Here is a 25,132-nt window from a genome sequence, read left to right as displayed (position 1 = left end):
TTGAAAAGGTGAAAGAGGTGTGCTCCCAGTTTTCTTGCTTTTATAATTTCATGGTACCTCTGTGTCTGAGAACCTATATGTTAGATGTTTCTGTGGACTTTTATGAAAGAAATCACTCGACACGTTTCAGTTCTGACAGGGACATTTTGTCCTCTGTTAACTCAACAGTACTAATGTCCCTTGCCACCCTAATTTGGCTCTACTGGGCTCATGTTTTGCTGAAATATGCAGCGCCATCCATCTCTGTCTGTAGCCCTCTTTTTACTAGGAGCTATTACTGTCTTGTGGAGCTCCAGGGGGGCTCGTTTTCCCCTCTAAATGCTACTTTACATTGTTGGAAGTTCTGTGCCGAATCCCTTAAAAACAGCAGATTGGAGGGGAGTTTGAGTTTCATGGTGACTTTTCTTTTAAATAAACACTTTTTTTTCCCTTTTTCTTTCAGACACAAAGTGAAAGATGTGTGCAAAACACATTAGCAGTGAAAACATAAAGCACTGTTTACAAAATGTAAACTCTCTGAAACAAGCATCATTTATACTTTTCTTTTTTTTTCCCCTCCAGGGAAGATTTTTCTGTAGACATTATTTCATTATAAAGGAGAAGCCAGCAGCACACGACTGTTAATTTAGTCACAAAGGTCATGAAAATGTTGGGATTGCAATCAAACTTAATCAGGTTCCTGGTCCCTTTACACACAATTATAAGGCATGATCGAGTTTTATCACATTTAAAAGAGGCAGTTTGAATTCCATTGAATTTTTATAAGGTGGTTGTAAGCAGCATGCAGGAGGAGCTCCTATATTGTTTATGTACAATGGTAGCAATAAGTCATCCTGTTAACTTGAATCAATTTCATTTTTCTAACCTTCAAAAATGACAGCATGCTTTATTATCTTTGATTTCACTATTAATGGTGTGTTTATTTTTTCAAAATGTTATTGATTCCAATTATTATTGTGTAGTGGTTTAGCTGGACCAGTCAAATTACTTAATGTAATTGGTGTATTAGGGAAGCATACCGTTTGATTGCTGAGCAGCGTCTGCTTTTGTCGGAGCGAATGTAGGTATGGATTTATTGCCGAAAAGGACAAACTGAAAGATGGAGCATTTGCCTGGCATACGCAAAGTGCAAGACAGAATAGCTGACTGGACTTTAGCCATGGGTATTTTCATCATTAGCACTGATGCTTCAGGATAGAGTACGTTTGAAAATTATTGGTGGGCAGCCACCGCAGAGCATTGGCCACCTTCCAGATGGTGTTGGATTAAAAATAATTAATGAGCATTTTTTGACGTGTCTGACACCAACTCTTTGTTCACATTGTTTCATAACAGATGTGGACCAGGAGGGAAGGGTTAAGACAGGCAGTCAAAAGGACCTTCTTTAGGGAATTGAAAGCATGGTGAAGAAAAACTCCTCCAAAAAGTTACCCAAGTAAATGCACCCGAGTAAATCCGGCTCTGGTGTGTACTCCGGACAACAATGAAGACTGCCAACATTTCTGAATCCAGGAGCTTTGCTGTGCCCCATTCAGCCTGGCTGACATCTGATGGAGTTGGCCCCAGGTCAATTTGGCTCTTTTACCAGTTTGACAAAACATACCACAGCTAGGTCTGAATGGATGTATATGTAGAAGTCGGCAAGAAATGGCTTGAAGTGGAAAAAGTACAAAATGACAATAGATTGAAATGAGCAGCGCCTGTCAAAGTCTTGCTCTCTGCTATAGCAGCCTGAAAGAAAACATGACATGCCTCTGTAGAAAATAGTTTTCTTTTTTAAACAGATTTTCACAGCTTTTGTGCTTCCTCTGACTTGCTTCTTGAAACACCTCTCAGACTCTAAAAATAGCTGTCCTTGTAAAAGTTTCAAACAGAGGCTGGACCCAAAAAATGACACAAAACAAGGAGAAAGTTTAAAGCTTTAGGGTGTTTGTAAAGTACCTCAACTCTTTGCTCCTCTGGAGGACATAATTCTGATTGTTAACCAGACACTTGTACTGGAGCGGCAACACAATGTTGAGTTGTTGTACATTTTGCTCACTTTAGGTCTAAGTCTACAGAAAATACTTGTGCAGACTTGAGCTGGACTTCTATTTTAAAAACATAAACTTTTTCATATTATTGTCTTAGCTCATGTTCATCAATTTGAAAAAGAAAAAAATTTCCCTACAGTAGTAGTCAGTTGGATCATTTTAGGCGGGCTGGGTACATGTTGACTTTAGACTTATAACAGAGAAACTTAATCCACTTAAGGATTTGTAAGTGTTGACTTGAAAACTCATGCTATTAGCATTTGCTTATGCAACAATCTTATTTTTCCTTCATGTATACAGTAATACTCAATAAATTAGAATATGGTTTCCGATGAGGCTCGTCTTTCAGATTAAAAGTACCTTTTGAAAATTCTAACCTTTAACCAGGTAGTAAACATACTCTTCATTATGCCTACATTTTTCTATTTACATATTTTATTTCCTGTTGGTCTGATGTAATACGATCATCTTAAATATAGTGTTTTTCTTAGTTTTAAGTGCGAAATCCTCATAATAAACAAGACTGAAAACACTGACGTTGAAACAATTGATGTTGAATGTAAGTAATCTTTATATTGTGTTTCTTCCTCTAAACTAATTAATCAGGCATAAACTGGTGGTCTGCTTCATGGACAGCATCAAGTAGTTCTTTATATCAATGTGTGAAATGTTTGGCAATTACATTTGCACTTTTATCCATTCAATTCGAAGTGTTCTTTGAAAACTGCACTATCTTCCCCCGATAATTGCTTTTAATACTTACTTTCTCCGACAGTCCTGAATGTGTCACTGTTGTTTCTCTTGTTTGTCTTCTTAAGTGGCTCGAGGGTACTTTGTGTGACATAATTGCAAACACCCTATTGCAACTAATGAAAATTAATTATTAGAAGGGAGGAACAACACCTCATCAATCTTTACAGGGAAAAGCAAGCAGGTTAGAAAGAGTCTGGGAGTTTTACAAACATTCCCTAATACATATAAAGGTTATCAATGTCAGTCTGGTCGCTTGAGCCTCCTCCTGTCAGGTGTCACAGTCAGTGCCTTTTCTCACCACTATTCCTGGCAGCACCAGGAATAGTGGTGAGAAAAGGCACTGACTGTGTGCTGATAAACTTGTTGTTGACGGGAGATAATGATGAGAGCAAAATGAATGGAAAGTCTCGGGAGCAGGAAAGAGGCAAAGTCCAAGCAGGTCATATTTCATGAACGAAATCATAATTGATAACCAACTCAGGCTCACTGTCCAATAAAATATACAAGAATAAAAAAAAAGAAAATACTCAAGATAGGGTCAGGCGCAAAAGCCAAAAGAAAACCTAACTCAGAGCAATTGCTGCATACCAGAAACAGAGTACAGACATATACATGAGACAGGAACGGGATCAGAAGGTGAGACCAACAAGACCAGATGTGGCTTCAGACAATCTAGCAGGGCAGAGGTGAGACAGAGGCACAGGTAATACCTATTCAGAGTTCCTGGAGCTGCATTTTGCTGAGAACAGACTAAAACCTTCACTATCTTTGACTCAAGCAGTAGCAACTCCCTCACTGAAGAGTGTTGAGTTAAAGGTAGCACTACTGGGTAGCCTAAATGGTACCCAGTGGTATGCATGATGCGATCACTTGGAAAATATTTAGTTGTGAGTTTTCAAAGCTGTCGATCGACCAGTTCTAGTCTCAAGCATGTTTCTCAGTGCTTCTCCAGTAGCTACTTTAAATATTTCTAGGCTGCTGGTTTTATCAGTACCCTACGAGATAAGACTTTCATCCCACTAGATTATTTTTAAAATTATAAAAAGATAGCAAGTGTAAAGGATTTCTGCAGAAAAGATGACTTGCATCTCTATGGAGAGATAAAAAATATATCTGTATGAGCCAGGACTGTACTGAGTAATAATACATGTTTGTTGGAGAGAAGATGGAGACAGAGCAGAGAGGTAAAGGACAATGGAAAAAAAAAACAGTGTAGCCAGTGGTGCAGATGTGATGACTGCATTCTGCTGCTATGACATCTTGAATATTATTGCTGTCATAACTGCAATGTTACAATGGCACAACTTCATGGTTTATCCATGAGGTATACCACAGTTTCTGCATCACTCAATGTGCAGAATTCAAAGCTTTGCCAAAGTCTGGTGCTTTGATTAGCTTTTCGCTTCAATTTTGTTCAACACAAACATGTCTCAAGCCAAATGTTTTCTTAACTGATTTGGACTTTATAGCTGTCAAAGTCCTGAAGTCTTCTGAGAAATTGTCTAAACCATAATCAGTCAATTTTCAGTTCAAATGGCCGTGAGCGGTTATCAGCTGGTCTACAACTCAAAATGTGAAAAGCAGTGGCACAAAAAGTGGGCATGCAGCGCATGCAACGCATAGGGGCGCTGCACCAGAGGGGGCATCAAAACCCCGTCTGGAGGGGGCGGCGCGCCGATGATGTGTTCGCGAACACTTGAGCGCCCTTACGCTCCTTCACCTCGCGCCCATAACGGGGTTAATGTAGCGAGTTTTATGTTTCACGTACCTTTGTATCAGGGGCGGGGGTGCGCAGATTTATGTGTTGGCATCCACCTGACTAATATGTAGTTGTGACCCTGGTGAAAAGTGAATTGATCATATTTAAGTGCTTCCAAGTCACACTGATGGTAACACTCTTCAGAGAAGATGCAGTTGTTGAGTGAAGGTGGCTCAGAGTTGGACGTTTTCAGGAGCAGGGAAGTGGTTAAGAAAATAAGGCAGAAAAAGCTTTAAGCTTTCAACTTCGGATGATTATGAAACTTGCAGGATTTGGGAATGTTTGCTGCTCTGAAAAATTCTGAAGCTGCTGTTTTAGTAGCTTGAATAACTGTGATAATTGCTAATAGAAGATCCAGTACAGTTTCCATTGTCAACTCCTCAATTATTTTTGTCTTTGTTTTCAAAGAGTAAAATGGCTAGAAATAATATTTTACTTACAAAATATTGTCTCCCTCGTGCCGGCAGCTTACTTTGACAACACATTTGTATATTTCAGGTAAGCTATGGACACAACCTCAATCAAAAATGAAATCTAAATTATTCCTTTAATTTATTAAATTGTAAAACTTTACATCACATTCACTGGTGGGTTTTGATATGGGTAGACGCCCAGGGCAGCTTAAGAAATGGGGCAACAAAAGCAGCAGATTAGAAAAGGAAAATTGGTCTTTTAGTTTCACCTAGTACTCGTCTTCTATTGCTTTCAAGCAAGTAAAGTCAGTGGAGAGTTAGCACCCCCTTCATTCTACTGAGAATAGAGAGAATATTTTGCTTGGTTTCTGCAGGACTTTGCTTTATTTATGCAGCTACTGAATTGTCCAGGGCACAATTCATGCAAGAATTGCCATTGGTTACATGTAACATGTTTTCATCTATGGTGGAATGTTTCAGCCTTCCAGTATTTTGAGTCTAAGTCAGAATTAAAAATAGTGTATAAGTTGGATGTGAGCTTCAGTACTTTTAGTTTTCACCGTATTTTTTTATTTTATTTTTTTTGTCTTTGCTGTAGGTATGAGCGCCCGTGGCTCCAACGCCCTGAGTGTGGACACATCCCCGCTCTCCTTGTTCTTCACCATTGCAATATCTACATTCAGGTCAATGTTGTGACAAGACCTCTCTCTGCTTTGTTTTCCAACATTTTTCTATTGTTTCTACAAGTAACCATGCTTTTTTTTCTCTCTCTCTCTCTCTTGACTCTTGTTTGGAGATGACAGTTTTATTGTGTTCTATAGAAAATATGAGGCAGTGCAATATTGGAGTGTGCTATCAGACAGAATTAATTAACATTATTTGCTTGCCTTTATTTATTTATTTTAATGTGGGTCTGACATTTTGCCAGTCAGGAACAATACTCCAATTCAGCTCTTTACTTTGACTCTGAAATAACACAGATGCCTTACTTCCATTCATGTGCCAAAGTAGTTTAAGCCTTCTTATTATTATTAAAAAGATAGCTCCACACTTTTCTCAGCATTCAGTTTCATGCAGTTTACAGCCATTGGGCACTCAGTGTACCTTTTGAGGGCCTCAGTGTGAGATTTTAGTTTTCATCCCTTGAATTTTTCCTCTTCATGCCTCAATCAGATCGTCTGAACATGTTCATTCACACATATGCTTGTGCCTTTGAAGATTCTCGCAATGGCCCCAATTACAGATACATCCAGCAGCCTGTTTTTATGAGTACATGCTCCATTAAAAATGGATTGTGTTCCAAATTACGGTCATAAAACACGTCATAGTGTTAAGTATTTACCTTGTCATTATCGCTTAACTTTAGAAAATTGAATGTAGGCTCCTTAAGGTTTTAATGCCTGAAGAAGAAAAAAACTAAAATCTGTACTTAATTTGGCATCAAGAAACATGTTCCCACAAACAGCAGTAGGAGTAATGCTGCGTACTACAAGTGCCAATTTGTTCTTCTTATTTCTTTTTTTCCCCAAGTTATTAGGTAACAACAACAGAAGTCTTAAATTTTCACTTCCAAGTCGATTCTTTGAGGTGAAAATCTGTACAAAAGAATTTATTCTCTTTTACATTTTCTGTATTTCACTTCCATGTTATAGGAAAGAATGAAACATACAATGTATGAAACGGGCATGTTTCAGAACGCAGCTCTTCAGCTTCAGGGGAAAACCCCTGAGCCAAAACCTCAGTGAAAATTCAGAGAAATTGGCATTTACTTCAATCTATACAGTGAAAAAGCTGATGAGTGAAAACGTGTTAAAAAAATAAATAATTGAAGTGTAAAGGTTTTGGAAAAGCCTGCCTTTCAATGTCTCTTGGCTAAGTTTGGACAGGATATATGGACTATAGACAAAAGGATGGCTGATCTTAAACACACATAAAACACACTGTGGATGTCGACTGGTTTGGAGCGATAACCATTCTCTATCATAACCTAGCAAGCTGTGGAGGGATGTTGAAATGGCATATAATGCCTAATTTCACATTTTCTAAATGAAGCATTTGCCTATCCACCTTAAAAACTAAGTTAGACAAAGCTCTAATGTTAACAGATATGCGTAGTTTGCCTTTATTTTGCTCGGTTATTTTCACAAATATAGATTCAAAAATGCATTGTGTCAACTGTAGATCTCAGTAATAGAAGTCAACACTGGCCACTTTATTAGGTAACCTGTTCGAGTGCTTGTTAACTCAAAACAAATTCCACTCATCTTATGGTAAGCAGTCCAGTGTCTAGACAAGTTGAAGATGACTGGCTGGACTTTGAACCGCACACAAAAAATACAATTTAAGTGACTTTGATTATATTGTGGTTGTTGGTGTGCATAGAGCTGGTCTGAGTATTTTATAAACTATTAATCTGCTGGGGTTACCACACATGACCATCTCTTGTGTTACATAGAATGGTTTGGGGGTAAAAAAAATAAAAGAGAAATGTCCAGTGAGGAGCAGCTGTAGGGATGAAAACGCCCTTTTGGTGTCAGAGAGTTGGACAGAATTAACAAACTGGCTTAAGATAATAGAAAGGCAACAGTGGCTCATCTAAACACCTTTTATAAGGCATACGTATGGAGTGAAAATAGTATTTATGATTTTCACCCCATAGTGCAGCTGCAACATTCGGAATCTGTTGTAAACAACATGAAAGCATGGATCCAGACTGACTTGTATCAATGATTCAGACTGCTGCTGCTGCTGCATGTGACGGTGTGGCACACTTGGACCCCCGTATTACCAATTGACTAACTGAGCAGTGTTGATGACCATGTCCAGATGACTAATGCAATTCTAAGAAGGTGTACCCAAAAAGTGGCCAGTCTATCTACATAAAATTGAGGGAAAATAAGTTTGTGGTGTCATATTAACATTTCTACTTATAAATTCTCATCTTTAAGAATCCATATACAAAATATGAAGGAGCAAGGGAATGCATTTAAACTTTTGGCACCAGTAGAGATGGATGTAGTCCCGAGGGTTCTAAAGTCTTAATTTTAAGCGGACAACCTGTCTATTTCCATGTTCTTATATAAACATTTGGTTGATCTCAATGAGAAATATATTAGAGAAATGTGAGATAACGGATGAGATCACAGAACAGCACAGTAAGCATTTATATTATTAGATTTATAGTGATAAAAATAGCTTTTCAAAAACCTGCCTTATTAACTTATGTGAACCTTTCTAACCTGTACATAAAGCATACAGCTTAGCTAACTCGCTGAGAGACTGAATTTTAAAACGCCTCAGGGCTTCGGTACCATCTGACGTCAAGGAGCAGCGGTGACAAAGAGCCCTCCTACTGTGTTTTTCTCACATCTCCAGCATTTGAGAAAATAATGGAAATAAGTGTCACCATGCAGATGACCTCGAACTGTCGGCTCCTGCACAAAATGACCTAACCCATAAATTATTCAATATTGTAGCTGTTTACACGTCTGGACGAGTCAGGTCATTATTAGTTCAGCTTTCAAGTGGCGTTTCATTTCTGACGCAACAAATTTGGCACATGGACGTTTTGAACATTTCTTGTGGTTCATTGATCACCGTGGCCACTATTCTGTTATTTACTCTTTGATTCAAAGTTGGGGGGTTTTTGCATCCCGATCGTTATCTGGGGTATTGCGACTATATTACAGGAAGAAGCCAAGCAGACTGAGGAGGAGAAGAAGAAGAAAAAACAAAAAACAACTTCAGAATTTGTGCGACTTTTCATACCCAGTGGCTACATCCATCTGTTGTACCATCTAGCATTTTCTGTCACCAAAACCGATAATCCGCCATTCACCTCACATCCACTTCACACCCTCTTCACACCGCCACCAGGCAAGAGGAGGTGAGAAAGGGAGATGGCTTTCAACTTCTTTCTCACTTGTTTTGGTAACAGATCCCTGCATTTACAACAGAGTTAAACACTGCAAACACCTTTTTTTAAAAGGCTAAATCGCTGTTGCCATCTGTATGTTAGCAGTTTTTACAGTTTCCTAATATCTGGGAGTTCAAAATACCTGTGAATAAGATGCGTCATGGCAGCCTCTCCTTGACCCCTTGTCAACCAATCTAAAACTCTTACAACCCAAATCCTTCTTAATTAATTTGCTATCTCACAAACTGTATGGTAATAAGTTTTCCTTATTTGAATGCGAGGCCTGTTTTTTTTGTTTGTTTTTGGTTTTTTGTGTATGTTTTTGTATATTTTTTTATGGTGGGATTCAAAATTTTTACAGATTTTAATTTTACTTGAGTTAATTGCTATATTGCATTTTAATTGAAAACTGTATATGAAAAAATAAGCAAGATTTTTTATTTAAAAAACCTGTTTTGCTGTTTTAAATTATTTTAAAAAATGGATGTGTGAGATCAACAATAAGGAAATTCATAGGGTTTTTTTTCCCCCTGTTTTTGCATAGGGAGGGTATTTTTTGGCTTGAATAGTTTGCTGACAGGCTAACTCCTTTTTGCACAACTTGCACACAACAATATTCTTTTCCAGCAGCCCATCAGATCTTTTTTTTTTTTTAAATCAAAAATTAAAACTCAGTGGGCCAAGAGCAGAGTTACATGCTCTAAAACTAAAACTAAAGTTTTGTACACAAAACATATAACATCTTTAACTCATCTGCAATAACCTGTCATGCACCACCTGTTTCTGTAGACAAATTAGTGGTTTGGATTTCTTACAGAACTTTGTTTAACCAAAGCATTTAAAAAAAAAACAATAGAAGCCAAATCTGTGCCATTTCTATCTATAGATTGTGATATGAAGTATTCTAAATTTCTTATAAATTAATTGCCTGAAATGTTTCTGCTAAATGAGGTTGTGAGCCTTTTTTGAGGGGGTTTTTTCTAGCTGGAAGGCTGCATGCAGTGAGACATAAATATCTTACATTTTTTCATTTAGTTGAAGCACATTGGAACCTCATTGAAGTCATTGTTATTTGACATTTACTTGTTTATTGTGCTGTTAAAAGCAATCATTTCATTCCCATCACCACCAAGAAAAGTTTCAGGCTCCATTTTTTATTTTTTTATTTTTTTTTTTACTTTAAGCCCTATGATCAGAAAACTTCTCCTTGAACATTTCAGCATGCATGCTAGAGTACAAATGACTGAAGGATTTGCAGGAAACCTAACAATTAATTAATGAATATCAAGAGAATATTCAAACAGAACTTTCAGTGTTTCTCTGCTGGGCACCCAGCCGAAGCCAGCCGATATGCATCATCATCATCAGCCATTAAAGTTGGGACGAGACATTCGAAATGCTGCCAATTGTGCCAGTCTGAAAACTGAAATCTAGCCACCAGCTTCGACATTATTTGGATAAATCTATGGTCAGCTGTGTTTTAATACTTTGTGAATCTGTCCTTTGTTGTCAGTTGTACTATTGGCCTTTTTTTTGTGTGTGTGTGTTTCGTTTGTGCCGTCACGGTTTGCTTATGTACTTCAGTGAAAAACCACAGCCACCACCACTCAGGTACCCAGACCTGCTTCACTCTATCATGTAAATGCTCCAAGGTGGCAGGAGCGAATAGATCAGAGAGGTATTAGCTCAGAACACAATGGGCTATTTAACAGTCTGACTTGAATGGACAGCCTGACATGTGCCATGATTTAGCAGACATTAAAACATCTTAATAAATTAGAGCAGGCCTGAGGGGTTTTGTGGGGAAAGGGCATTCGACTAATAGCACTAATGACACCCGCACAAGACTAATATATCAGGATTTAGGGAGGACTAAATCAGGACGGTTCTATCAAAATGACACCAGAAAAGGTGTGAGCATGAGACAAAAGACAAAGCGTGTGAGCGGGAACTGTGTGTGTGTTATCACCTTAGCTTATGGAGTCGGAGACGAGTGATTTCAAGAGGACCATTGTGGTGTTTAAATCTAAATTCTTCTCCCTCTAACAATGCTTGTGGGCACAGAGTAAGTGAAGCATCACGGACATTCACATAGAATAATACAAGGTCAGCGTCGGGGGCGCGCAATGGATTTGACCCAGTCAGGAGCTGACAGGTCTGCTTTTCTATTAAATGATCACATATTACCAGAGCAAGGTGACTAGAGGGAAAATCCACAGAATACAGCCGATGTTTGGTGAATTTTTCTGATTAAACCTTGTTTTTGTTCCCTGCAAATATGTGTAAATGACTCAAACTCCTTTGAAGTCTAAGTCTGGTTAGGTTTTTTTTTTTTCTGTGGCTTTCTGTGTATGAAAACCGATGTATGTTTTTTTTATTATTATTATTATTTTTTACCACTGTGTTTTTATTAAATGAACATACATGCATACATGGGTAACAAATGCTTTCGGCCGTTATTTTGATTAAACAGATTTGAAAAAAGGCAACCTTTATGTCTTTGGTACATGGAAGCTTTGCCAGCCTCTTTGTTTTGTAATGTATTGGTAAAGTAGACATGATTTGATTTAATTTGGATGTTTTCCTTCTAAATGTTTGATATGGTTCCTAATCGTTCCTGTTTTCTTTTTGTTTCTTCCAAAATCTCTGCACAAAGGCCAAGTGTTGTTTGAAGATAATTAAGAGCTGTTGTTTTCCAGTATGACAGCTCGTCTCCATTAACTACGTACAGCATCCTCCACAATTGTCAGTAGATGGGTAGGGGGAAAAAAGTCCAAAATAAGTTCATCTTTTATTGCACTCACATAATCTCATATTAAGATATACTTGTGTCCTCATCCGGCCTTGTTTGTCACAGACTGAGGTGTTTAAAATTGTTTGCTTCGTGGAAGCAAATGTGCCCATATTTGCATTTAGTTGCATCTTAAATTGGGAGAAAAAATTTGCTTTTTTCATTGACTTTTTTCTTTTGGTTTCATTCAGTTTAAATAGCTTTTTTTGAGGTTTTGATGCACTTACCATTGTCAGATTACTATTTCTGTCTTATAGTTATAGCTAAGGATTTATCATCACACCGCCTCAAAGCTTAATTTCTTGATCAGAAGGAGGAATTGAAGAAATTAATCACCTGACATTCAACCATTCTCACAATGCAGCAAAAATATTTCTTATTTATGTTTGCTTAGAAAATTGAAATCAAAACCTTCTTGTTACCTTACATAGTGGCACCTTGTTAAGATAGCGTGTCTTTAATAATTAGAATCATTGTAAATGCTAGAAAGCATTGGAAAGTAGTTTTATTTGGGATGTAATAATTTTGTAAGGGACAGCAAACAATAAGTTTTTACCTCCACCCATTTCTTTTCTAGCAGCGCATTGGTTTAATAGCTCGTTTTCTCGTGTTTATTCTTTTAACTTACGTTTGAAGTTTAACAGAGGTGTAGGATATTTTACAGTACCTTAAACTACCTTAAGATATTTGTTCTAATTCACAGATGTCGTAAATAATAAAATATCTTACATTTATCCCGCAGAAACTTGCAGAAAGACTGCATTAAAAAAAATGTTTTGGTTATGTTTATATTGCAGGTATTTTTAGAGGTGCCTGTAATAAAACAAATAATTATTTAGAAATGTAGTTTTTTTTTTTCTGAGAAAAAAACATACTCAAAGTCTGAAGTCATAATAGACCTCTCAATTGTAACAAAGGATGAATTTATTTAAGGCTTTTTTTTTCATGCTTTTAGGACACGACAATGAGTTGATTTTGGTGTGTTATTTCGAATTGTTTTACTCACTCAAAGCTCGAATTTGAAAAATACATGACTTCCACCTTGCACCAGCTGCTGTCTCAGTCCTTTGGTGCACTGTTCCAAAATGTTGCAAGGTGGTCAAACTGATGAAACAGACCACAAATATAGAACTTTCTGTGTTTTTATAAAGTTTTTCCCCCTTTTTTTTGGCAATCATTAAACTTGATTGTAAAGCAGTATAAGATACTTTAAATTTGTAATTTGTAAAAAAAAATATGGTAAACCCAACGACTACGATTGGAGCTCTGGGTAACAACGCTTGGCCTTTTCTTATTTGTGACTCCTCGGTATTTTTATGTCCCGGTGATCTCTGTGAGATCCTTAGACTTTTTCACATTGAAAAGTGAACAGTTGATCTTGATATGCGGAAGATGTGCATGTATGATAATGTTTGGTGCATTCGTGTTTTCTAAACGAGGGACTTAATAAAAGCAGTTCACTGAGGATTTTCCTTGTGGATTTTTCTGCTCTTCTATGATTATTCTGTGTGGGATGGGGTCATTTTTAGCATCAGCAGTTTTACTGTCTTTTACTGCAGGAGGAATTTGAGTAGAGCCTCGGGGTGCCATGGCACCTATAAAATGGATGATGTTATGAAAAAGCTAATAAATGGGGGTAAAATCCTGCAGTAATGTCCTCTCCACTAGATAAGGAAAACAGTCCATAAAAGTTTTCGCTCGAAACATTAAGTGTATTGTTGCACATCATTATTAGGATCATTGTCAAAGAAATTTGAGTGTAATTCCACATCCAGTATTTTGCAAGAACACGCCGTCTAAACCTTAAAGTGTCAAGCTTTAGGCCTCGCACAACTCTGTCTCTTTCACTAGATCTGGTTTATTTGTGAATTCGTCAACTTCAGAGAGTTTCCACCGAAACAACAGAATGACACGGAAAGCTGCTGCGAGGTATCGATCGAACCCGTGTTGCAGAGATGCTTTTAAGATAATAAGAAAGAGAGGACCTTGTGAAGAGATCGATCCGAATGGGAAGTGAAGAAAAGAGAGGTTTCTCCCCACAGATCATTTATAATGAGCTGGTGTGTCAATACTTTGGCTCTTCACATGCTATCGACCCGCTGGACCACTACACTGGGCTCTGCGTGGTTGATGTTTACACAAAGAGAGATGAAAGATTTACAATGAGTATTTTCACGTTGTAGCGCAACACCGCGAAACGCTTTAGATTCAGATATGGTCGGGACATATGTCATATAGAGATGCTTGTGAATGCATAATTGGTGCATATTGGTTCTCCCACTGCAGCAACTGCTGCCCCGTGGTTACCACAGATTGAAAATGTCCACACTGCCCCCTAATGGTGGTAGCGCACTGGTGCATCGTTCTCTGCCAAGGTGGAGGAGATGAGGCAATACAGAGAAGATGTTGCTGTGTCTGCAGTGTCGCTGCATTGGATGGATGCACTGCTGACGAGCGCCTGCTCCTGCAGGATTTGTAGCCAGAAGCAATTAAGATTCTGAACAGAATTTAGTCCACATTGCAAAGGGCATCTGAAGATACTCTAAATGTGAACCGTCACATAATGGTGGTTTTCTTGTTTGGGGTGTTTTTTAAAATTGCACGAGTACCTCAGCAAATATTTATTGTGGCACACCTTCAGTTAAGCCCACCAGCCACCACTGCACCCCTGGCTCACTGTTAAGAATGATCATTCTTATTCTTTCTCAGTTTCTTTTTTTTATTATTATTTATTTATTCCATAATATACCCGCCTTTAATTTCGTGTTCACCAGTAACTGTGGAAACATTCTGTTACTCACTTTATTAACAAACTGTGAACATGTGCATCAAAAGTTTCCCTAGCTCAGATGCAAGCAGAAGAAATGATTAAATTAGCTGTGACTCATCACCCTGTACCTTTCTGACTATGAGGTTTCCCTTATTATGTGAACTACTGGTGTGCTTGTTGCAGGACATTGTGTTAATCTATTTTAGCTTAAATTTAAATAAAAGTACTTGTGACTAAAACTCTACAATGCTATTTGTTGAATTTAAACTACGATGTAGATTAACAAGTCAGATGTTAAGCTCTATTACACAGACACGGGAAAAAAATAACTTTGACACATATACAATATGGATACAACTGAGTGATTTTTTTTTTTGTTTTTATGTTATATTTTTAATTATATAGGGCCTCGATATCGAACAGGGTGATTTTGCATTTAGTTCCTCCACAGACAGAGGGCGCTGTAGTTCCTCTACCGGTCTTCAGCTCGTCTCCGAAGAAAACACTCAGGAAAGGGGCTGCTTCCTGTGGCACGCATGTACACAGCACTGTTTAAATGATGAAAACCTCCAAGAAGAAGGAATCCACCAACAGTGGCTCCCGGGATGACAATCCAGACGCCAACAGAGCAGAGGAAAGTGAGCTTTGTCCTGGCTTTCAAGACGTAGACGCCTTCGTTAAAGTGAGTCTGAACCAGAAATGTTTTCTCCTGGGAAAGAGGACAACGTGGATGAGCCCGTGTTAGCTCAGCTATGCGCTGCTGCTAGTCTGCTCGCCTTTTAAGAAAATCTCTATCACATGACAAACCATCTAAATGTGACTTATTCACATTACCCCAATGGTGCTTGACCTGAGTTTGGTGTAGCTGATACTTCGTTAGTCAAACCTCTTGTTAAATATCTCTTTGCAGTGTGAGGTTACTTACAAAGGTTACAGGTTAAATGTTCAGGTCAAAGGTGGAACTTACAGTCAACCAAAAAGTTTGTTAGTTAATGTCTTTAAGTAGCTACGTAACAGGGAAAAAATACAAATATTGCATAGTTATCTCAGAACTTGCCAGTTTCATTTTAAAACTCTGTGCCTTTGCTATTCCCCCCCTCCCACCCCAGCAAGATTAACTTGGTAGAGATTAAAGTGTATCTTTAAGCTTCTTCAAGTTAAAGCACCTATTTTTTTTTAAAAATACTTTGGCAGAAAACATTTGTAGCAGACTAGTAAAAAGATTTTTGCTACAAACTTAAGTCAAAGCTGGTATTAAAATAATAGATATAAAAAAAGTAGTTGTTATCATGGTCCAGAAACTGCCATAAGCTAACATTTTCTTCCAGCTGTCTTTGGATAAAAAAAAAATCATTTCGAACATTTTCTTAATCGCCACTTTGATTATATCATAAATGTCCTTTAAGATGAGTTTCTCCTCTTCTCTCCAGTATGGTTTGGGGGCTGTGTTATCAGCCACTAAAGCCTCTGCTGGCTTGCCTCAAGCAGGAGATGAATATGATTTCTACCGGAGCTTTCCAGGCTTCCAGGAGTTCTGTGAGAGTCAAGGAGACAAGCTTCTGCACTGGTAAGTGTTTAAGATTCCTTCAAGCTCCTTTCTATAGGACAACCCCTTTTCTTTAATTTATTAAGCTACATGTAAGTTATGCTATTGTTATTCTATGATTACTTTTGCCAGAGCCTCCACATACTGACCTCCATTATTATTTTTTCCTAGCTTACATTCATATTTTCCTCAACTTGAATGAACTTGTATGATTAGACTTGTTTTTTGAAACTTTATGTCAAATCATACACCTCTCTGTATAAAAACCAGCCTGGATAACATGAGCTATTTATCATTGTGTCTTTGTGTTTAGCATGAGTCAGATAATGCAGCATCATGGCTGCAGGTCTCACATAAGAGACAGGAACAAGCTCACCGGGCTGGAGGAGAGGTTTGACTTGGTTGTGGACTCAAACGATGTTATTCTTGAAAGAGCGGTAAGAGATTCATCTAGGGAACTGTTTTTTAATTAAAACTCGAGACATTTTTATTTTTTATTTTTGTGCAAACCAACCGAGCTCCACTACACAACTTTCAGGGGATTCTCCTCGACGAAGCCGACGGGGTAAACAGGACCCAGAATCCCGTCATGCCTGCCGGGTTTCAGCCTCCAAAAATTGTTGTGTCCAGCTGGAATCGCAAGGTGAGATAACCGACCCGTCGGCTTCTCTTGCTGCCGTTTCAGCGACGGTTTTGACCCAAATCTAGCATTCTGTGTCCCAATCCAAACATCTAATCCAGGGGAGTCGAACTACCGTTCCCCATCAGAGGTGTCTTCTAACGCCTAGACATACTCCCAAGTCCAATTCGCTTGAGTCAAATAGCTGAATTACGATAATGTTGACTTTGGTGCCCAACACCTTTTTTTTTTGTTGTTGTTTTATTTTCCCAGGGTTCCAGCTCTGGCAGCCGATCGGAGACGTTCCGACTCCTTCACGCCAAGAACGTTGCGAGGCCCCAACTGAAATTTAAGGAGAAAGTTGACAACAGCAATACGCCTTTCGTCCCCAAGATCTTCATCAAGCCGAATGCGCTGAAGCCACTTCCGTCATGTATGCCGAGCCTTTTTACCTTCGTAAGCGTCGTTTTTACCCTCCCGACATTTTCTGAGCGGCTGACTTTTCTCCAACTGCAGATTTCTCAAACAAGCAAATACGCAAAGAGAGGCCAGAGGACCTCGACGTCCCGGCTGCCCTGGCCGACTTTATCCACCAGCAGAGAACTCAGGAGCACGTAGAAGACATGTAAGGCTCGTGCCGTTGTGTAACGTGAACGTTGTTGTGCTCTGTCTCTTTGCTAAAGTAACGGTTTGGCTTCATGTAGGTTTGCACATCCATACCAGTATGAACTGGACCATCTCACCATACCAGAAAGGCTGCTGTCCAAGCCGGAGCCTCAGGTAACGCGGTCAGATGTAGTCGTCATGTAACATAACCCTAATAACCCATCTTTTTAAAAAATGTATTATTTAATCCATTGCAACTACTGTTTTTTTTCATTATTTGGTATAGCACAGTTACTTCTTGGCTTAAAAGTGGATTTAGCTGCATATTTTCGCTGACGACTCTGACGTTTCATCTACTTTTGTGTCGCAGATGTACAAGCCGATGGCCGAGACGAAGCTTTCCTTTATCGACTCACTGGAGGAGCTGGTCGCTCTGAATGGGAAGCTGTGCCAATTGCCTGAATTTGCAGTGGATCTCGAGGTATGAAGATGATTTTTAATTCAAATCGAAATAAAAGGAACAGAACTCGAACCACAGAACGCTACGTTATTAGGTCTTATGTGATTAATGCCTTTAGAGTTTTTGTTTTGTTTTTTGAACATTTTATTGTTTTGTTCTCCCCGGCAGCACCATTCCTACCGGAGCTTCCTCGGCATCACCTGCCTGATGCAGATCTCCACCAGAGAGGAGGACTTCATCATCGACACTCTGGAGCTCCGCGGCGAAATGCACATCCTGAACGAGGCGTTCACTGACCCCACTATCGTAAAAGTAAAGAAACGACTCCACGAATGAGTTCTGCCGCATGCTGCCTGACAGTATAAAAATACACGACAAAGTCGGTTTAGTTACAGCAGCTTCTTAACTCTTTAAGGTTTTGTTTCTTGGTATAGTTTATAGAGAATTTATCATAGAGACTCGTGTACTGCATCAGCGCATTGTTGAGAAATTGCACTGACCCCTTCTGGTCTGCCTGTTTGGAGCTGTGGGATTTAATATTTTATTTGAAAGAAGGATTAGCATAAAGCTTGAGCACTTATTTACATTTTTATACATTTTTTTCTCTCTTTGGTTAAGTCCAGATGTAGTTTTCTGCGTTTACCTCCTGGCGTTTTGTGTTCTTATCGTTGTGTTTCTGAACCGCATTATTTTATTAGACGCTGACGGCTCTCTTGGAGGAACGCTTTGAAATATTTTTGCCATGTTTTATGCCAGGACAGCTCAACAATCTGAGCAAACTGGCCTTTTCCCAGACGGAGTCTCTTGTTGCTGTGAGAAATCACTTTGACTAATAATGTTTGAAATATTAAAACCAAAGTGAAACAGATCATCTTTCTAATCTTCCCAAGCTGAAAGAGCAGTCAGAAGTTGTAATCGACATTATTTTAAATATAAAGCTCCGACTCTGTGTGATGCTCTCTCTGTGAGAGCAGTCCTATTCAGACAAGTTTGATGAAGTTGGCAGATGTCTTGTGATGTGTGGGAGCCAACATGAGTCACACTCAGCGGGGGACACCTTTGGAAGCAGTGTGCTGCGTGGGCTCATACTGCCGGCTGAATCGCCAAAAAGGATCCAAATGGAAAATTCATCATGTAGTTTTTTTGTTTTTAAACCATTCAAAATGTCCCTTTTTTTTTTTCTTTTTTTTCCCCTCCACACAGGTTTTTCACGGTGCTGATTCTGACATCGAGTGGCTTCAGAGGGACTTTGGCTTGTACGTTGTCAACCTTTTTGACACCCATCAGGCGAGTCGAGCCCTGAACCTGGCCAGACATTCTCTGGACAATTTACTGAAAAACTTCTGCAACGTGAACTCGGACAAACGCTACCAGCTGGCTGACTGGAGGATTCGGTGGGTTGACAGCTGGAACCAATTATCTATTTAAAGTTTTGTTTGTCTTTTTTCAAACCTAAGACATTATTACATTTTGTTCTTTTTAACTTACAATTATTGTTCCTTGCAAAAGTATTCACTCCCCAAATTCTGCCACTTACACCAGCAGACATCAGTGTAATTTATTGGGATTATTTCTATGTGATGCACAAACAGAAAGTGATGATGATGTGAAGTTGTGTAAAGTGTGGCAGGCATTTGTGTTTTTTCCCTTTTTCTCTCCTGCCTTTAAATAAAATTCAGCGCAGATAATCATGAAGTGTTAGTTGAGCTCTACAGAAAACTGACCTTTAATGAATAGTGACAGGAAGTAATTTATTATCTGAAGAAAACCATCGGAAGTCCAGTTTTAAAATCTATGCAGGTTTAGAAAATGAAGCAACTCAGTGGGACTGAATACAAATCAGATTTTCACTTCGATAGAAAGTCTAAAATCCTGATACGTTTGCGGCCGACGCACGAACGAGTGTGAACACCGTTGCAACGCTCTGCATTTCAAGTTGGGAGTTTTTACGCTTTTCTTTTCTAACATGGGGAGAATTTAAACGTGCGTTGTGTTGCAGCCCCTTGCCAGAAGAGATGATCGAATATGCTCGAGCCGACACGCACTATCTCCTCTACATCTACGACTGCATGAGGGCGCAGCTGCTGGAGTCGAACCACGGCCAGCCGGGCCTGTTGCAGTGCGTCTGGAACAAAAGCAAAGACGTCTCGCTGAAGGTTTGCCTCGCGTCTCGCCTCGGTTTAATCACTTAGATGTTTTCCTGCGATTCAAACTGGTGCATTTGCATCCAAGCGTCACCGGCTTGTGATGCGTGTTGAGTATATAGTTATTTAATAACTCAGTGGAGGTGTGGCAGCGCAGACGACTTAATTGGTCTTTTCATTAGCATTTTTAAATGTAAATTACAAACAACTCTCTCCTTTTATTTTTAAGCAATTTCTTTAATGCCGTGCCGTAATGTCCTTCGTTACCTCCCGTCACGTTTCGCCGTGCCGACCTCCTCTCCCTCTCCCGACAGAAATACGTGAAGCCGATCTTCACCGAGGAGTCGTATTTAGAGCTGCAGAGGAAGCAGAAAAGGTCTTTTAACACCCAGCAGCTCACCACATTCAGGCTGCTGTACGCCTGGAGAGACAAGCTGGCCAGGCAGGAAGATGAAAGCACCGGGTAGGCTGTGTGAATTCACTTGACCCTGCTGTTCTAGAAATGTCCCGGATCCATTTTTATATGTGAATCTACTTATTCGAGCCCACTTGCTATGACTTTTTTTTGTTTGTTTGTTTGTCATGTTTTCATGGCCGCTCGTTTACTTTCAGATACGTCCTCCCCACTCATATGATGATCAAAATATCCGAAGAGCTGCCCAAGTAAGACCCATCCCATTTGCAAAGCATTTTAATGTGTCGTGTATTTCTCCTTTTTATTCAGATGAGGGATTTTTTTATTCTTTTTTTTTTTTTTTTTTTTTTTTTTGTCATTTAAACTCCTCAGAGAGCCGCAGGGCATCATCGCCTGCTGTAACCCCGTCCCGCCGCTGGTGAGGCAGCAGGTCAACGAGCTCCACCTGTTGGTGCAGCAAGGCAGGGAAATGCCGCTCCTGAAGGTGAGGAGAGATTTGACGGCGGCGCGGTTTGAGCCAGCCGGCCCACTTCCACATTTAACTTTGGAATTATTCCGCTTTATTCTCGCAGGCTGAGATGGCAGCTCAGAAGAAGAAAGGACTCACAACCATCAAAAAGGTTGGCCGGAGACGTTTTGGTAGATGGTAACCGGTTTGGTGTTGGTTGGGTTAATAAATGATTTTTTTGTATCCAGGCAGAAGTGCCGTTGTTTGGTCCACATGATGCGTCCAGGGGGTCTGACAGCGGCCACCCTCAGCTCGTTGCTGACGGTAAGCTTGGTGGTTGCACTTTAAAAAAAAAAAAAAAGAAGAAGAAATCATAAGGGACTATTGTTTTCATTGAATAATTTGTCAATTTTCAGAAGTCCCAGTGAAACAAGGAGTCCTGTTCTCAGAGGAGGATTACAAAATGGATGTTGATGAGCAGAAAATAAGCTCCTTGTTAGCTCCAGCTAAAATCACCTTGTTTCAGGTAAATGCAACACCTTACAAAAGTGTTCGTACCCGTTAGCATTTATTTTACAAATAAAAAGAAAATGTGGCATGTGCCTTCTGAGCCAGAAATTTGTAGAACTTAACATTTTGGGGGGGTTGTTTGTTTTGTTTTCTTTGATCAAAGTGCAATACTTTGGGTTTTTCTGTTGGACATAATCAAGATAAAGAGCGTTGCTGTCCATGGTGGTATTATGACAAAATCTAAAAGATTTCAGAGAATGAATAGTTTTAGAACGGAGTTGAGATTATTCAGCTGCTCTGTTTGTAAACAGCCTTACAGGTTTTTTTTTATTAGAAGTCTTCTTTCTTTCAAAGGAACTGGAAACTCCTGCTGGCCAAAGATCCCTCTCCGTAGCTCAGACGAAAGCCAGGAGTATCATCGAGTCTTTTGAAAATCCTTTCAGAATGGTAAAATAAAAGAAAACACCAGGCCTCTGAATTATTTCTGACTTTCATCACACTGTTTTAATCCTTCTGTTTGTTTTTTTTCTTCAAAACCTCAGTATCTGCCCTCCAGCGGCGCGCACGTCAACAAAAACGCCAAGTTTGACCCGTCTTCAAAGATATTCGAGGTAACCCGAGCCCCTCTGCTGGGGCTGCCGTGTTTTCCTTTTTATTGAGTTGTTGTTATAGGCCTGCTTTGTTACCCGAACAGATCAGCAAGAGATGGAAACTGCAGAGTGCTGAGCAGCAGCAGAAAGAGATGGAGGTCAAGAAGAAATCAAAAGAAGAAGCAAAGCAAAAAGCAAGGAAACTGTCAGGTAAAACGGGATCTAATTATCTCTGAGGTAACTGCTTTTTTGTGCTGGATTTTTTTTTTTAATTCTTATTTTTTTTCCTTACAGAGGAAAGAACCAAGGCTAAACAGAGCTATCAGGAGTCTCTGCGGAACATCGCCTCCGTTCGCCAGCAAGCTGCAGTAAGCCATTCGCTCTGCTGTCGTTTCCGCTTTCCCTGGTAAAGGTTTGATGAGAAAGTCAAGTTCCATGTTGCCAGCAAGTCTGGCGCCGCATTTTAAGGAGAGCGCCTTAACAGTCAGTTTAACCCCGTGCGGTGGCCTTCATCCCCCCCTCCACCCACACACACACACACACACACACACCTGGCTTTCCAGCACTGTGACTGACAAGCAGGTGAACTACATCTGCCAGCCTGCAGCGGCAGCATAGTTGTTACATTTTTTTAAATATTTGTGTGTCTGTCACATTACGTGCCTGGGGAAGAGTAAGCGCACAGTGTGGGATTTGCAGTGCCGAAGACATTTTTTTTTTTTTTTCTCATCATTCGTTTCTTCCCTACTGAGGAGAAGCGGGAGCTTCTTTCTCCTCTGAAGCCGCCCTGCTGTTAGATCGCTCTCTCTCCGAGGGTATTACATGATACCCGCTGAGTTGCTCATAAACAAGCTTTCCTTCATGCTCTGTTTTATCTGCGCTCTTCACTTTGTATAAAAGGTGAGCTCGAATAAAAGGAGGTCACGCCCTTTGATTTCCGCATGTCTTCCTGCCAGCTTTACTGTTTCTCTCCTGCAGGAGGAAAAGCATGCAGGAGGGATGAGTGCCAAAGTTATTCTGTCTGCAATGATGAGAGACAGAGAGAGAGAAAGTATCCCTCCATGCCGGCTTGTTAGCGCTGTCTGGTGGCATGGATCATAGTCAGGGATATTGGCAGGAACTCTGCAAAAAGTAACAGTCATCCACCTGCCAAGTGCAGAGAAATATTGGCTGTGATGTTAGCAAATTGTCACTTTCAGATGGCCCTTTGGCAGCAAAGATTTTTTTTTCTTTGTCTAATTAGGATTTTATTTCAAAAGAGATTTTACTTTTTTCTGAACAGCATTGCATTAACATTGACAGATTACATCACCATTATTTGTTCTGTCTTCAGACAGAATTAAAAAGCATGAAGCCGTCATCTAGATATAAACACATATCCAGCAGTGAAGTTCGCATACAACAATTTTATGACGACTACATAAAGATAACTTTTCAAACATGAAAAGAAATTTGTTAAAGTCTATTCATTTTGGGTTTTTTTGTTTTATTTTGTTTGTTTTAAATGGATTAATAGAAAGAGGAAGATAAAGATTTGCCATTTACTTGATGCGATGTTAGCCTTTTGTTTGCCATTTGATGACCTAAACATCCTTTTTGAGTTTTTTTTGTTTTGTTTTTTTTGTTTTGTATGAATCTCAACTAGATTTGATCATCCTTTGCTTAGGTTGCCAAAACATGGGCTGGATTAATTCTATATTGATTACAGATTCTTACAGATATTTCAGAAATATCCAAACTGTACTTTGTTCTGTTTGTGAACACGGAAAAACATCTTTGGGCATTTTTTTTTCATAATCCCTGGTTTATTTAAAAAAAAAATCACCTGGCAAGATGACAATTGAAAATTAGAAAAATATCTTTTTACATGTCCAACAAAGTACCATACTCGCAATATTCATCATTTAACTCAAGCGATTGTTAACGTAGACAACGTTGATGTTTTTTTTGGAAAACAAACCAAGTTCTTTTACTCTAATTTCTGACCAATGTTTGTTTTTTTTGTTTTTTTCAGAATTCAAAAGATGGTGGAAGGAAAAAAGCGAGGTGTGGCAGCGAGGATGGAGAGACGACTCCCAAACCGAGTAAGAAGCTGATGAAATCAGCAGAGAAATCCCAGAAGACCGAACCTCCTGAAGAAACCTTCAAACCCTTTGACTACGCTCAGTCAGATCTTAAAGTTTTTGATGGTAGGCTTATTTGATCATGTCTTTTTATTCCTTTGAAAATGCCACATCCTAATTTTAATCCAAATTCCGGTGACGCTCAGTGTGAACAGAGACGGTTTCCTGCTCTGCTTTACAGGCTCCAAAGCCAAGGACAACACGCAGTTTGATCCAAATCGACAAGCCCAGGATTTTAGGAAAAAGGTGCATTTGTGGTTTGCTTAGCTGCGCAAAAGCCTATTTTACAAAAACTATATATTTTCTTTATGATGCCTAATAAATTTAACTCTTTTTGTCCAGCAGAAATTTCCTCAAGGACAAAAGAACAACTCATCGTCAGGAAACAGAAGCATGTCGTACATGAAGGGCAAATCAGAAAGGTGAACATTGAGAACAGTAAAGTTTCTTTGTTTCTGCATTTTCAGATATCTCCCATGCTAAATATTCTGTTTAATACCTACAGAGGATTCCGGCATAACTGGCCCAAGAGATAGACTCTGCATTTTTCCTCATCGTTTTAAATCACCTGGATTACGTGCATTTTACCCTTCTACTTTTTTTTTTTGTTTTTTTTCCCCTTATCGCAAGAGAAGCCCAGTTGTTCAGAACTGATCCATTTTTCAAGGTGTTTTTCCTTCACCTCTGATACTGCCCTGTAAATATGTGGAAGCACACAACTCTTTATTAAAGTTGGCTTTAAAAGAAAACAGTCTGTGTTTTTGAGGTTGCGTGTGAAATTGAAAGTTGATTGGTCATTTAAGATTTCAAAAGCCAGGATGTGAAATATGAATGGCTTAGTCCTATGGAAGTGAGGGGGAAATATTAAAAATGTCACATTTTCAATGCCTGAAAATGATTTTTATGAATGGATTTATTTTATTTACAAATATTTTTTGACATAGTTGTTTAAATTCTTAAACCTCACTAATCCTCACTGTGGCTCGGAGGCGATGAACCATGACTGCTTTTGCACTTTTAAAATAGGAAATTCTTAGCAGAAGGTAAGTTTTAAAAGAAATTAGATTGTATAGATTTTTTTTTCATATGTATAGCATTCCAGCTAATTAAACATTGATTTAGACCTTTTCCCCCAGGCAAAAGTTGGAACCTTTGATAAAGAAGCCAGAAATAATATAAGTCGCTGACCAGTTCTGGGTTCTACTAAACTGGATATTAGGAAAATGTATTTTCAGT

The 25,132-nt window shown here is 39.1% G+C and overlaps 2 protein-coding genes across 2 annotated transcripts in view; both read left to right on the top strand.

Moving 5' to 3' along the window:
* The window catches only part of cntn3a.2 (contactin 3a, tandem duplicate 2), a 48,534-nt gene extending 41,751 nt beyond the window's left edge, over positions 1–6,783 (top strand). The window contains exon 22 of the mRNA XM_014991211.2: positions 5,557–6,783. Coding sequence (XP_014846697.1) covers positions 5,557–5,654 — 98 coding nt within the window. The 3' untranslated portion in view covers positions 5,655–6,783. The remainder of the gene's footprint in view (positions 1–5,556) is intronic.
* An 8,123-nt stretch (positions 6,784–14,906) lies between these two features.
* On the top strand, positions 14,907–24,645 carry exosc10 (exosome component 10). The gene is made up of 25 exons (XM_014991233.2): positions 14,907–15,117; positions 15,866–16,002; positions 16,295–16,418; positions 16,520–16,624; positions 16,874–17,033; positions 17,117–17,225; positions 17,305–17,380; positions 17,577–17,687; positions 17,835–17,978; positions 18,870–19,060; positions 19,666–19,822; positions 20,125–20,273; positions 20,423–20,473; positions 20,598–20,709; positions 20,798–20,845; positions 20,922–20,997; positions 21,090–21,199; positions 21,538–21,630; positions 21,726–21,794; positions 21,878–21,983; positions 22,068–22,141; positions 23,788–23,962; positions 24,078–24,142; positions 24,242–24,318; positions 24,402–24,645. Exons 1-25 carry the CDS (start codon positions 14,992–14,994, stop codon positions 24,430–24,432), a joined length of 2,676 nt encoding a protein of 891 aa, XP_014846719.2. The 5' UTR covers positions 14,907–14,991; the 3' UTR covers positions 24,433–24,645.
* Positions 24,646–25,132: the final 487 nt, after the last annotated feature.

This window comes from Poecilia mexicana, unplaced genomic scaffold, assembly GCF_051168715.1.
Source record: "Poecilia mexicana isolate PSO_F unplaced genomic scaffold, ASM5116871v1 scaffold_7, whole genome shotgun sequence".
Lineage (NCBI taxonomy): Eukaryota > Metazoa > Chordata > Actinopteri > Cyprinodontiformes > Poeciliidae > Poecilia > Poecilia mexicana.
This window is presented reverse-complemented; position numbering and strand designations above follow the sequence as displayed.

Excerpts from the sequence above, each read along its gene's own strand:
- exosc10 (XM_014991233.2), top strand. The coding sequence starts at position 14,992 with ATGATGAAAACCTCCAAGAAGAAGGAATCCACCAACAGTGGCTCCCGG. Across the intron at positions 17,226-17,304 it reads CAGGAGCACGTAGAAGACAT|GTTTGCACATCCATACCAGT; the intron begins GTAAGGCTCGTG and ends GGCTTCATGTAG. Across the intron at positions 23,963-24,077 it reads AGATCTTAAAGTTTTTGATG|GCTCCAAAGCCAAGGACAAC; the intron begins GTAGGCTTATTT and ends TCTGCTTTACAG.